General features: G+C 47.6%; 1 protein-coding gene across 1 annotated transcript in view; it reads left to right on the top strand.

The window, feature by feature from the left end:
- Window positions 1-11,209, top strand: part of SLC28A3 (solute carrier family 28 member 3) — an 80,460-nt gene extending 69,251 nt beyond the window's left edge. The window contains exons 16-22 of the mRNA XM_062206809.1: window positions 155-285; window positions 2,265-2,433; window positions 2,939-3,136; window positions 8,588-8,669; window positions 9,643-9,741; window positions 9,973-10,093; window positions 11,086-11,209. Of these exons, the coding sequence (XP_062062793.1) occupies window positions 155-285; window positions 2,265-2,433; window positions 2,939-3,136; window positions 8,588-8,669; window positions 9,643-9,741; window positions 9,973-10,093; window positions 11,086-11,209 (924 nt within the window). The remainder of the gene's footprint in view (window positions 1-154; window positions 286-2,264; window positions 2,434-2,938; window positions 3,137-8,587; window positions 8,670-9,642; window positions 9,742-9,972; window positions 10,094-11,085) is intronic.
- The last annotated feature ends 3,734 nt before the right edge of the window (window positions 11,210-14,943 follow it).

The raw sequence follows: 14,943 nt of genomic DNA on the forward strand, positions 1-14,943 counted from the left end.
GCTGGAGTTACTCTTCAGCCCTCCAGAGAAGCATCAACTTCCGGCTGAGCATCAACTCCTGCCCCGTCCCTTCCCTGGGAAGGCCTCTGGACCGTTTTTCTGAACACAAGAGTAAAGCAAAAACCTGTTTGTCCTCTTTCTCTTGAAATTTCAGATTCCTTCCACCCATTTGTTGACGGCTTCAGTCATGTCAGCGCCTGCGTCATTGGCTGTAGCAAAACTCTTTTGGCCTGAGACAGAAAAGCCTAAAATAACCCTCAAGAATGCTATGAAAATGGAAAATGGGTGAGTGGGACATGCTCACCTAACTAATGACGACACAGCTGGGATGGGGAATCCAAAGTCAAAGTGCAGCCCAAATGGGATACCCAGCCAACACAGTGAATTACGATATCAACGTCTAAGTGCTCTAATGTCAGTACATCCCCTTAACTATTCATTTTAAACATACTTCCTTGTAAATTCAAGGATACCTCAAAAAGTTCCTGGAAAATGAAATTAAAAGATAATCTTGGAGGCTGGTATTGTGGCCCAGTGGGTTAAGCCATAGCATGTAATGCCAGCATCCTATATTATAGTGCTATTTTTTTTTTAAATTTTTTGACAGGCAGAGTGGACAGTGAGAGAGCGACAGACAGAAAGGTCTTCCTTTTGCCGTTGGTTCACCCTCCAATGGCCACCGCAATAGGCACACTGCGGCCGGCACACCGCGCTGATCCGAAGCCAGGAGCCAGGTGCTAATCCTGGTCTCCCATGGGGTGCAGGGCCCAAGCACTTGGGCCATCCTCCACTGCACTCCCTGGCCACAGCAGAGAGCTGGCCTGGAAGAGGGGGAACCAGGACAGGATTGGTGCCCCGACAGGGACTAGAACCCGGTGTGCCGGCGCCGCAAGGCGGAGGATTAGCCTAGTGAGCCGCGGCGCCGGCTATAGTGCTATTTTGAGTCCCAGTTGCTCCACGTCTGATCCAGTGCCCTGCTAATGTGTCTGGAAAGGCAGCATTGGGCCCATGTGACCTGGATGGGAGACCTAGTTGGAGTTCCTGACTTCTGGCTTCAGCCTGGCTCAGACCTGGCTGTCGCAGCCATTTGGAGAGTGAACCAGCAGATGGAAGATCTCTCTCTCCTCTCCCTCCTCTCTCTCCTCTCTCTCCCTCTGCCTTTCAAATAAGTTAATTTACAATTTTTTAAAAAGAAAGTTTATTTTGGCCCCCCAAAATTTTAAATCCGTACATTGCTTTGTCATAATGACCTTTTTGAAGATCCTTCCTCTATGGAACATAAGTGAATTGTGTGTTTTGGCAGATCTCATCCCCAAGATACCTCGTTACATATATGTAGATGTTCGAAAATGTGAAATCCAAAGCACTTCTTATCCCAAGCATATTTTCCAAAATGGAAACATGCAGACTTACAGAATGTGTTCCTCAGGGGTCCAGGCATGTAGCAGAATTGTAAAGGAAGGCCATGTCCAGTAGAGTTCAGGAGGGCAGGTGTCTCTGAGATTGGAGGGGAAGTAAAGGATTAGGAGAATACACAGAGATCCAAGGTGACATGATAGTCCATTTCTTATGTGAGGCCATAGTGATGCAAGCCTTCCTTGAATTGTCAGAATATTTTATAAATATCCTCTGGTAGCTACTTTTTTTTTTTTTTAAGATTTATCTGTTTATTTGAAAGGCAGAGTTACAGAGAGGCAAAGGCAGAGAGAGAGAGAGAGAGAGGTCTTCCATCCGCTAGTTCACTCCACAAATGGCTGCAACAGCCAGAGCTGGGCCAATCCAAAGTCAGGAGCCAGGAGCTTCCTCTAGGTCTCCCACATGGGTGCAGGAGCCCAAACATTTGGGCCATCTTCTACTGCTTTCCCAGGCCATAGCAGAGGACTGGATCAGAAGAGGAGCAGCCGCGGCTCAAACTAGAGCCCATTTGGGATGCTGGCACTGCAGGTGGCTGCAACTTTACCCACTATGCCACTGCTCCAGCCCCTGGTAGCTACTTGCAATAAATATTTTCTTTAAAGCTTGTAAATTTTTTTTATCATTTCCCAGTTTGTATTACAAACAAACAAACATACGCTCACACCTGTATTCAACGACTATGACCCCATCACAATTCCAAGGCATTCAGGTCAGAGTTTTGACCACAAGGCATGTATCTGAGGGTTCATCTCATCCTTCAATGAACTCCAATATTCCACTTCTACACCTGTGATATCCATGCACTGCCAGCCCTTGGTAATTTTGGAATTGTTATTTTTTGACAAAAGCGATTCGAGGAACCTGCTGGAAGCTGCGACCCAGGGAGCATCCTCCTCCATCACTCTGGTGGCCAACATCACCGTGAATCTGATTGCCTTCCTGGCCCTGCTGTCTTTTGTGAACTCAGCCCTGTCCTGGTTTGGAAACATGTTTGACTACCCACAGCTGAGTTTCGAGGTATAGTTCTGTTGTGCTCTGGTCCTCCGTTTGGTGTCTGTCTAAAGTCCTCCAGCACATTGTTAACACAGTATAGAAGACAGACAGCTCGTGTCCTGTTGCTTCAGAATCCAGGCTACTCCAAACAACCCAGTTCCCATCCTGACTTCTGCCTTGGTCTGTTTTCTGTTGCTGTCATGGAAACCCTGAGACTGAGTTGTGTATAAAGAAGAGAGGTTTATATCGCTCACAGTTCTGAAGGCTGGAAGTCCAAGGTCAGGTGGCTCCGTTGCTTGGCTTCTGGTGAGGTTTATGAGCTGCTCCTTGCATGTAGACAGACGAGAAGGACAAGCAGGCACTTGCAAAGAGGGAGAGGGAACAGAGGAGCTGACATGCTTTGTAATAACCCACTCTCCCAAGGGCTGATCCCTTCCCGTGAGAACTAACCGAGTCTCGTGAGAAAGACATTCATTCTTCTTAGGGGCGCCATGACCTCAACTGAAGTGTCAACTTCTGGTCTTTGCAGCTCATATGCTCCTACATCTTCATGCCTTTTTCCTTCATGATGGGCGTGGACTGGCAGGACAGCTTCATGGTTGCCAAGCTCATAGGCTATAAGACGTTCTTCAATGAGTTTGTGGCTTACGAGCACCTCTCCAGATTGATCAGTTTGAGGAAAGAGGCCGGGCCTAAATTTGTGAATGGTGTGCAGCAGTATATGTCGGTGAGTAGCATTCTGCTTCTCCATTACATTTCCTCATCACATTCATAGGTTCATCAAGGGTTACGTGTGCCCCTGTGTGTCGGGCCCTTGGTTTTAGCATAATGTCCATGGCACTGGATAATTTTCAGTTACATTGATTTGGGCAGTATGTATGGATCCTCTGTCTGTTGCTCTGTGTGTGGGTGGGTGTGTAGATACACGGATGATCCTTATAGGGTGGTCATTTACTTTTGAGCACTGTGGACACAGAGTTACAAGATCTAAGCCTGCAATCGAATCAATAAATATTTATCAAATGCCTCCTACAAGCACACATACTTCTATTTAAAAAAATTTATTTATTTGGAAGGCAGAATTACAGAGAGGGAGAGACACAGAGATCTTCCATTAACTGATTCACTCCCCAACTGGCCACAACGGATGGGGTGGGCAAGGTTGAAGCCAGGAGCCAGGAATTCCATTTGGGTGGCAGGGACCCAAGCACTTGAGTCATCCTCTGCTGTGTTCCCAGGTGCACCAGCAGGGAGCTGGATCAGAAGGGGAGCAGCTGGGACTTGAACCGGCACCCATATGAGATGCCAGCACTGCAGGTGGAGGCTTTACCCACTATGCCACAGCACTGGTCCCATAAGGGCTTCTTCTAACTAAGGGTTCCTTGAACGTAGAAGCCGTCTGATTGTAATACAGTGACTGGGCAGCCTCAGCAGGTGCTAGCACAGCATTGCCGCTCTCCAGGTGGATCTGGGGAAAGAGAAACCTCAGGCTCTGGGATCAGATGACCTCGAGACTCCACAGTTAAGTCAGGACTTAGCTCAATAGCCTGTTACGCATGCTCTTGTCTGCCTGCCTTGGGAGGGGTGAGGTACTCGGGTGAGGTCATGTTTGCAGCTGAGTGTCCGGCTGTTTCCCCTGAGGATTAATAGCATCCCATGGGGCAACTCTTAGGGCAATGGGTGGTGAACCTTTCGAACCACCACCATTGCTCATTGGAGTGACCCATTTGGAATTAGTGTTGCTATCACAAACATGAATTTCAAAGGAAAGGGGAGGAAAAACAGGCTGCCCAAGGTTCTAACTGAGACAGACACCCCTGAGCACCACCGCCATCCCCTCCCGGCCTCCGGAAGTCCAGACAATCGGATTTCCTCCTACATATTACACAAAGATGACAGCCAGCTCTGGGGGAGTCCTTTCCCAGTAGTATTAGCTGAATATCCTCACTATGTGCAGGCCAACAGAACTAGTCTGTTTTCCTGCCAAAAGTAAATAATAAGCTAAATTAAGGGAAGTGGATTTTTTATTTTATTTATTTATTTTTGCCCCAACTGCCAGTTGCCAGGAGAAAATAGCTTTGTTAACGAGCAGTGAGCTGGGGGGTTCTGGCAGTACTAAGCAGTTTTGGGAGAAGGTTAGCAGGAAGGTAGAGACAAGACAGTGGAGCTGATTGGAGTTTGGGGGTGAGCCCAGCCGAAGGCCAGGTGTACAGAGACCACTTGGAGCACAAGCCCAGGGCTCGTGCTATTGTTCAGCCGGAGGGAGGGAGGAAACGTTTTGTTCCTCCAAATCTCTGATCGCTCAACAAATGGGGCTGAATCCCAGCAATTTCTGCTTGCCAGGTAAAGAGTGCAGGAGCCTGTCCAACAGCTTCCTGTAAGGGTGCCACACGACAAGCTTACAAGTACCATGTGGGCCCCAGAGCAAAGCACCAGTGATGTCCACCTAATTGTGCACATTGTTGACTGCCTACAGGGGTGGAGAACCTGTTTTTCTGTCAAGGACCAGTTGGATATTTATAACATCTTTCATGGTCCATACAAAATCATCAACTTAAAAAGGAGCCTGCTATAGATGTATTGAATATCGAGTCCTGCCTGTGGTTGTCTTGGCAGGGCCAGACCAAATAATTTTTTTAAGAGTTACTTATTTGTTTATTTGAAAGTCACAGAGAGAGAGAGAGAGAGAGAGAGAGAGAGAGATCTTCCATCTACTGATTCACTTCCCAGATGGCCACAACAGCCAGGGCTGAGTCAGGTCAAATCCAGGAATTGGAGCTTCATCTAGGTCTTCCACATGGGTGGCAGGGGCCTAAGCACTTGGACCATCTTCTGCTGCTGTCCCAGGCGCATTAACAGGGAGCAGGATCAGAAGTGGAGCAGCCGGGACACGAACCGGTGTCAGTATGAGACGCCAGTGATGTAGATGGTGGCTTTACCTGCTGCACCATAACGCTAGCCTTGTGACTAAATGATTTTATGGGCCTTATACAATCCAACGGCTGTCCTTTCTCCACCCCTGTGAAAATAAGAGGTCAGAACTGAATGTAACGCCCGTGTACCTAGAATGAGCCGTTCATTACATCTTTCTTGGAGTAAAGACAATGCAATTGTCTTGTGGTACCCACATGGGATTGGTCCCAGGAGCCCCACCCGAGATACCAAAACCTGCAGTTGCTCCAGTCCCTTCTATAAAATGGTGTAGTATTTGCCTGAAACCTAGGCACATTCTCCCGTACACTTTAGGTCATCTCTACAGTACTCACTCCACCCCATGCACTGTAAGTGCTATGTAAAGAGTCATTGTGCTTCCTTGATAGGGAATAATGAGAAGGGGGAAAAGTGTGCCCATGTGCAGTACAGAGGCAATTTCTTCCCTGAATATTTTCTATCCAGGACTGGTTGAATCGGCTTCTGCAGAATCTGTGGGTGTGGAGGTCTGTCTGCTCTCTGCATGTTCGCTCCCTTGTTGACAGGTGATGCGTATCATGGACTAGGATTCAAAAAGTGCAGAAAGATGCAGAGGGAAAAGTGAGTTCTTATTTCGCTGCTCTTCTTTCTGGCGCATGTCATGCTCCCTGTTCTTAACCTTGCTTCTTGCACCTAATAACTCGTCTCCGCTATCTTTCCACATCAGTGCCTGTGACACTGTATTCTGGTGTACGACCACGCTGTAACTCATTTTAACTAGTCCGTGCTGACGGCCACTGTTAGCAAGTCTTCACTAATGGAAGTCATGGCCTGGTGATTGTCCTGCACAGAGGTCATCTTTGCTCACGAGCTAAGAGAGCCACAGCATGTGTTGGTCGGGAGTTTCTTTCCCTGGGGGGCTGTCCACCTATTTCCATCATGCAGTCTTGCACATTTGTGGGCAAAGTCAAAGTGCTGTGCGTCTCCTTTGCGCAGATTCCAGGCAGGAGAAAGAAGAGCCGACTCCAAGCCCTTTACGTCATCCCTCTCCCCAGTCTCTTAACGAGCATGTCTGGTTCTGAAGCCAATTGCACGGACTGAAAAGCCCTAGAAAGAGCAGTGGGCAAGGATGAGCTTTTCCAGGAACAGTGGGCTGCACAAATACTTGAAGTGTCTCTCCCTTCCTGCTCTAGGCGGCTGATGGAAAATATCGACAAAGGAGTTCTCAGAAACCATGAGAGAAGCGAGGCCTTAGGATCAACAAAAAGCTTACCTTGACCACTTGAGTCTTGAATGTGAGCTTTCAAAAAACTCAGTTTAGCAAAAGGAAACAGGGCACTGCTACTTCCGAATGTAGCATTGGCTCGGTTTGTTCCTTAAACCAAAACATAGATTATCTTTTCCCCCAGAATATTGGGGGAAGAAATGATTGCCCCAATAGCAAGGGTAGCTTTGCCAGGTTGGGTGTGTCTCTGCTGCACAGCAGGGCCCAGGGACTCCTTGGAGCGTCCTGTAGTTCAGTCTGTGAACCCGGGGAAGAGTTCTGGGGCTGAAGCAGCACCTCTCAGCGGCTGGGATAGAGCCAGAGGATCACACGCACACTTTGCAAATTCACTTCCATCTTCTCACTGCCAGGGAAGGGACCAACCGTTCACTCTCTCTCTCCCATGTGAGCATCATAACAGCCCCATGAGGTGGTCAGAGCTGAGCCACAGCAGGCACACGCCACGGACAGACATGGACAGGAAGCTCCCATGACCTGAGAAGTTCCTTTTTTTTTTTTTTTTTTTTTTGCCAATGTAACTCCTTTTTTTCACACTGAGCTATAATTCATATATCTAATGAAGGATGTTATCTGTGTAACTATGACCACCATCCAGGTATAGAACATTTCCCATTGTGTTTAAAAGGTGCCTGTGGCCCCTTGTAGTCAGAATTCCCCCTGAGCACCTGCTCTCATGCAACCAATGATCTTGTTTTTGCTGTAAATTACTCTTGCTCGTTCCAGAGTTTATATAAGTGGACTCGTGTGGCATTCATATGGCTGTATGTGTCATCTTCTATTTCTTACAGAGAGCATTTTATGTTACGAACATCCATTCGACTTTTGGAGGACACTTTAGTCATTTCTAGTATTGGGGCTATTATGCACAACGTGGCTATAATATTCTTGTACAGTCTCTCTGTGGATACCTGCTTTTAGCTCACCTATAGAAAATTGCTGGGTCTCACGGGCAGTGGGTGTTAACTTGGGAAGAAATACCCTACTGTTCTTCTAGTAGGCTGGGTCATTTACATCTCTCCCAGAAATATTCCAGTTGTTTCACATTCTTGTCAACACTTAACATTGCCAGTCTTTTTAAATTTTAGCCAGTATGGTGGATAGGTAGTACCATTGCATTGCAATTTTAATTTTCATTTCTTTGATAACTAATGATGCTGAACAGATTGTTGTATGTCATTGAATGTTTTCCTTTTTAAACAATTTTTTGAATTATTTATTTATTGAGAGCTAAATAGTTGCCAGCTGCTGACTCATTCCCCAAAGGCACCTGCCACAGCTGGGGCTGGGCAGAGGACAAAGCTTAGAGCCAGGAACTCCATCCAGGCTTCCTGAGTGGGTGCAGGAACCCACTTACTTGAGCCATCACTGCTACCTGCTAGAGTCTACATTAGCAGGAAACTGGAGTCAGAAGCTAGAGCTGCACATATGAAACCCAGGAATCCCCACAACCTCTTCCCACCTTCCCTCCTTAAAATTCCAAGGGAGGGGTTGGCGTGTGGCGTAGTGGGCTAAAGCCTCCACCTGCAGTGCCAGCATCCCCTATGGCTGCCAGTTCGAGTACCGGCTGCTCCACTTCCAATCCAGCTCTCTGCTATGGCCTGGGAAAGCAGTAGAAGATGGCCCAAGTCCTTGGATCCCTGAATCCATGGGGGAGACCCAGAAGAAGCTCCTGGCTCCTGGTTTCAGATAGGCGCAGCTCCAGCCATTGTGGTCATTTGGGGAGTGAACCAGCGGATGGAAGACCTCTCTCTCTTTCTCTTTCTCTTTCTCTGCCTCTCTGTAACTCTGCCTTTCAGATAAATGAATACATCTTTAAAAAAAATTCCAGGGGAGGTCAGGAAATATCAGCTTAAGTCCATGTCATGTACTGTGTCTTTATTTGCCACTATTGATGCTGTAGTCAAAATATGAAGCTCACTACGACGTCTGCTTGACTTACGAGGCAGGGCCACATCGTGTGTAAGTGTCTATGCTTTCTTACAGATCCGCGCCGAGACAATTGCCACATACGCCCTCTGTGGATTCGCCAATATCGGTTCCCTAGGCATAGTGATTGGTGGACTCAGTAAGTGAAGAGAATGTTCTGCAGCAACAGAGGTGACCCAAACAGGGTTGAGAATCTCCATCTTGCTCTATAATGGTATCCATGTCAGGACAGAAAGGCCCTGACACAACAGTAAATCCCCCAGGGGCTATTTTTGGTCCCAGCTCTGCAGTATAGCTTTCCAAAGTCAGCTAACTGGGGAAGAATTAGGTCCAATGTGCAACTGCTCCTCCCAACCCAGGGGTGACAGAGATTTCCCCAGGCGTGCTAACCCCAACAGGTGTATGCTGGCCTGCCTGGAGAAAGACTCGGAGGAAACAATGGAAACCCCTGGGAAAGTGCCATGATTTGTTTTTTAAAGATTTATTTACTTATTTGGAAGTCAGAGTTACACAGAGAGGAGACGCAGAGAGAGAGAGAGAGAGAGGTCTTCCATTTGCTGGTTCACTCCCCAGATGGCCACAACAGCTGGAGCTGTGCCAACCCGAAACCAGGAGCCAGGAGCTTCTTCTGGGTCTCCCATGTGGGCACAGGGGCCCAAGGACTTGGGCCATCTTCCACTGCTTTCCCAGGCCATAGCAGAGAGCTGGATCGGAAGTAGAGCAGCTGGGACTCGAACCGGTGCCATATGGGATGCCAGCACTGCAGGTGGTGGCTTTAGCTGCTACGCCACAGCACTGGCCCCAAATGCCATGATTTATTAGTGATGTCTGCCATGGCATAGAAATGTTTGGGGGCAGTTGGGTTGCAGATCAGCTCATCAGATGATCTCTTCTTGCAACCCATCTGACTTGGTATGAGCCAGGTACACTGTGAGCCCTTGGGTGAATCTGAAGACAGTAACTCAGAGCTTGGATGCCTCTGAGCCCTTTGGTGTGGTAGAGTCTCTTCTTCCCACAACAGACAGCTTCTCTGATGCAGAGCTCATCGCTCAGCTCTTGAGCCCTGAGCTTCCCAGCATCACTCTGACAACACCTCCTCCCATGTTCCCCAGCATCCATGGCTCCATCCAGAAAGCATGACATCGCTGCTGGGGCAGTGAGAGCGCTGATCGCGGGGACCACCGCCTGCTTCATGACCGCCTGCATCGCAGGTACTGCGTCCATCCTTGGAGTCCTGGGTGCCTACAGGGAGACCGCTTCTGGGGGAGGCAGGGTCTCCAGCCTGCACTGGAGCCTAAGCTGCTGCAGAGAGCTGGGGGCCAGCACCGCTGAGCAGCATATTGTGAAGTGAAATGTGTGAGATGGGGTGGAGGAGCATGGGACAGGAGGGTTCCATGACTTCATCGACCACGACCATCAGTGGCACTCTCTCCTACCCTTAGGCATCCTGTCCGCCACTCCCGTGGACATCAACTGCCAGCACGCTTTAGAGAATGCCTTCAACTCCAGTTTGCCCAGTAGCACACCTGAAGTGGTAGCTTGTTGCCAAAGTCTGTGGACCAGGTATTGCCTTCTTTGCACTCCATCATCATCAGTTCCAACCCAAAGACCCCACTCCCTTATTATCGCTTTCTATCTCTTCATTTAAAGATTGATTGATGTATTTGAAAGTCAGAGTTGCAGAAAGAGAGAAGGAGAGGTAGAGAGAGAGAGAGAGGTCTTCCATCTGCTGGGTCACTCCCCAGTTGGCCACTATGGCCAAGTTGAGCCAATCTGAAGCCAGGAGCCAGGAGCCAGGAGCTTCTTCCAGGTCTCCTATGTGGGTACAGGGGCCCAAGCACTTGGGCCATCTTCCACTGCTTTCCCAGGCCACAGCTGTCTATCTCTTCATTTAAAGAAAGAACTTGTGCTACTGCTCTAACAGCCTTCCACAGCCTTCCTCTGCTAAGACTAGGAACTGTAACACTCACTAGTGCTGCTTGGGTATTGCATTGGGCAACTTTGTGAAGTAAACCACCTAACCCTTGCAGACACTCAGACAAATTAACCTCTTCAGCACTGCTTTGCATCGGGTGAAATCAAGACTGAGGGAGGCTATGCCCACTCGAGCAAAATGAGTGCAAACATGAAGTCTGTCTGTCCACAAAGACCATGCCCTTCATGGCTACCCTCCTCTGCTTCCCTTCCAAGGGGGTCAAAACCATCCTGACAAATGGTGATAGGCTATGGTCGATTAGAGACTACCAGTAATGCGTGCCACCACCCTCACCGTGCAGAATTCCATGTGCAAAACTATTCTTCCCACTCTAGATGCCCTCATTAAGGTGCAAGTGTGTTGTAAGGATTGGTTCTGTCCTTGCTCTGTTCCAAGGGCAGGGGGTGTCCTTGAGACCATCCAAAACAAGTTTGTTGGCTCCTCTGTCCTTGGCCCTAACCAGAATGTGAAGCAGGAAGTCAGTTTCCTGACCTATGCTATATTTTTAAATGTTTTAGCTTCTATCTACCTACTGTTTCCACCATCCAAGGCTTAACTGTTGCATTCTGTTTCCCACCAGCGCTGTTGCCAAGGGACCCGGTGAGGTCGTCCTAGGAGCAAACTATAGCTTGTACGCTCTGAAGGGCTGCTGCACACTGAACCCATCAACATTTAACTGCAGCTGGATCCCGAACACGTTTTGAGCTCACACACCTCCCCCCAGAACTCTGAGTACTGGTGCTGAATGTCTCCTTTGGAGACAGAACAGGGGGGGGTGGGGGGAGGCCATGGGCCTGCATTGATACTTTCATTGGGGAATCGGTTTTAGCTGCATGGAAAGAAGAAAAAGAAGAGTACATCCTTCAGGGCTACACTATCTTCCTCCTCCCCTTCTGCCCACCCCCAGTCCACCCCTTCCCTCCTGAGAAACCATCTCCAGTTCCAACAAGATTTTCTGAGCTTAGATTTTCAGAACATTTCATGAGCATACAGATGTAAAATGTGGCTTGCAACAGCTGGGCTGTGATTCGAGCACATCCTCATAACATCCTGAGTGAGTCTCTAAGAAATCCCAAGTGGCTGACTGCCAGCACCTCTCAGGTGAGATCGCTCTGTATCCACCGTAGCTTGCCTGAAACAGCCGGAGCTTGCATTTCACAGGGAGAAGTGGTGAACGCCAGTCACCCTCAGGAAGTCCTGAAGAGGTCGAATGCTTCAGGGGATCACACAGACCCTCCCATGCTTCAGGGGATCACACAGACCCTCCCATGCTTCAGGGGATCACACCGACCCTCCCATGCTTCAGGGGATCACACAGACCCTCCCATGCTTCAGGGGATCACACAGACCCTCCCATGCTTCAGGGGATCACACAGACCCTCCCATGCTTCAGGGGATCACACCGACCCTCCCATGCTTCAGGGGATCACACAGACCCTCCCATGCTTCAGGGGATCACACAGACCCTCCCATGCTTCAGGGGATCACACAGACCCTCCCATGCTTCAGGGGATCACACCGACCCTCCCATGCTTCAGGGGATCACACAGACCCTCCCATGCTTCAGGGGATCACACAGACCCTACCATGCTTCAGGGGATCACACAGACCCTACCATGCTTCAGGGGATCACACAGACCCTACCGAGACAAAGGTTTCAACTCCCCTTGCTTAAAGGGTTGTAACAGTCAGCGCAAGCTAAATTAGTCTGCAGTAACACCCAGCCCCCCAAATCTCAGCAGCTCACCAGTCTCCTTTTCACTCCCATGCATGTTTGTAAAGTTTGACTTTAGCTGCGCTCCACGGTGTCTTCAATTTCAGAACCCTATGTGGGGGCATATTGGTCTAAAGAGAAAGGGAGGGAGGCGGGGGGCAGGCGGTGACAAAAGAAATTTACACTATGTTCATATCAGCCATGGAAGTCCTATGACAAGCACAGTGAGTGACCATCGACGAGTGGCCACCTTGTCAAACAGACAGTGCTGGAGCAGAGTACTAGGGCACAGTGATACGTGATACCCATGTCTCCCTTCAAGGAGCCAACCTTCTACAGCATAAGTCACGTGCAGATTCCGTAATATTCCTGTGACAAGACGGGAAAACAGCAAGTCTTCGGTCAAATAGTCATGAAAAGAGCAGCTGAGAAACACAAGTCCCGGCAGAGACCTGGAAATCTTCCATTAATACTTCCACTGGCCAGGAAGACATTAGCATCCAACTCGCTCAGTGGATCTCAGCATCTCAGAAGAAAATTCCAGAGTCGGTGGTGGAAATATTAAGTAAATAAATATTTACTTTATTTATTTTAAATATTAAGTAAATAAATATTTACTGCCCCTACTAGTGTGACAATCATGTGGAATAAAAAAACTGAATCATTATAGCTGACTCAAAGATGATCACAAGAAAAACATTCTGGGGGGAAAAAAAGGTTTTGAAATACCTTTAGTAATTTATTTTGTTTATATTTTCCCTGGTGTCCATTCAGAAAAATAAATTTTTGTAAATCCATGTGAAAATATTTGATGTTTTCTTTTTTGAAGAAGAAGAAGGTTTGTGGCGAAGGGGAGGGAGCTAACTGCCCAAAGGACTCTTTTTCTGTGACGTATAATACTTGCGTACCAAACTGTATCCAATTTCTGATCATTTGAATCGAATTTTCTTGAATCTCAGTCTTGATTATTCTAGTCTCGGAGCTCTGCCGTCAGGTTGCATAGCAGCCGGTGACAAAATTTCTCAGAAGTGCCAGTTATTCAAATGTTGGTTCTCTTTTGTGTTGGGGCTACTATCTTCTCTGCAATCCCTTTTTTTTTTTTTAAGATCTTTTATTTATTTATTTGACAGGTAGAGTTACAGACAGAGAGAGAGAGACAGAGAGAAAGGTCTTCCTTCCATTGGTTCACTCCCCAAATGGCCACCACGGCTGGCGCCACACCAATCCAAAGCCAGGAGCCAGGTGCTTCTTCCTGGTCTCCCATGTGGGTGCAGGGCCCAAGGACTTGGGCCATCTTCTACTGCCTTCCCGGGCCACAGCAGAGAGCTGGACTGGAAGAGGAGCAACTGGGACTAGAACCCGGCACCTATATGGGATGCCAGCACTGCAGGCAGAAGATTAACCAAGTGAGCCACAGCACCGTCCCCTGCAATCCCTTTTAACTCTGCATCTTTCTCTTCCATTTTATTCCCAAGAATCTCTTTATAATGGAACCTATGTATTTGAGAGGCAGAGTTAGAAAGCAAGAGAGAGAAAGAGATGGAGAGACTCAGAGAAAGGTCTTCCATCTACTGGTTCACTCCCCAAATGGCTGCAACGGCTGGAGCTGCGCCAATCTGAAGCCAGGAGCTTATTCAAAGTCTCCCACGTGGGTGAAGGGGCCCAAGGACTCGGGCCATCTTCTACTATTTTCCCAGGCTATAGCAGAGAGCTAGATTAGAAGTGGAGCAGCCGGGACTTGAACCAGAGCCCATATGGGATTCCTGCACTGCAGGCGGCAGCTTTACCCATTACGCCACAGCACCAGCTCCTGGCCAACTAATTTTTAAATTCTGTCTTTTGTCATTACTATTCTTGAATGTTTTGCAGCCCTCACTGAGACTTTTTTTTTTTTAAGGAAAACTTAATATTTTCTACCCTATTAACTTTTATAAAATACATAGCTATTTGAAATAAAAATGAAGAGTATATGTCAATACAGAAACATATATGTACATGCATGCTAAATGTCTTTCCCATTTACCCCGGCTCTCTTTCCAGTACCACAGCCCTCAGACTGTTATTGTTAATTGAGCAGGACACACACATAGTGTTCTGTTTGGCTAGGTGAACATATACATATACATATGGAGCATTTGTTATGCAAATAGAATAGTCTATTTATATATTACCTTCAAATTTCTTCTTTTCAGTTGGTGATGTTTCTACAAGTCATTCCTTCTAGTTCTAGCCTCAAACTCTCCCCTCTTCCTTGTTTGTTGCGTGTGCACACACACGGGTATCTTTCTATGCAAATACGCTGGGCGAAGGAGGGAGTCAGTGTCTCCATTTCTTTCACCTGCTTCCCTCTCCCTATTCCCCTTATCACCCCTGTGCTCAACACACACAGTGGACCCAGGTTAAATAACATGATACATGCATAGCTCCTGTGCCTCCTTTTTTTTTTTTTTTTTTCAAATTCAAACCATATTTTACAAACAGACACACCTACTGAGAATTGGGATGGGCAATTTTTATAAACATGGCATTACTGCCATTTCTATGCAGTTGATATTTCTTCTAGAATAATCTTTGTGGGTAGTTCTTCCGTTCCACTGGCAAAATATTCTTTTCAGAAGTTGTATTACAGCCTGTAGCATGCTATATGTGTGTACTAATCAGGTTAGTCCTCTGTGAACATATATTCACTGTGTTTGAGGCTTTGGGGTTTTTCTACTGTAAATT

The sequence above is a fragment of the Lepus europaeus genome, chromosome 12, assembly GCF_033115175.1.
Source record: "Lepus europaeus isolate LE1 chromosome 12, mLepTim1.pri, whole genome shotgun sequence".
In the NCBI taxonomy this organism is placed as follows: Eukaryota; Metazoa; Chordata; class Mammalia; order Lagomorpha; family Leporidae; genus Lepus; species Lepus europaeus.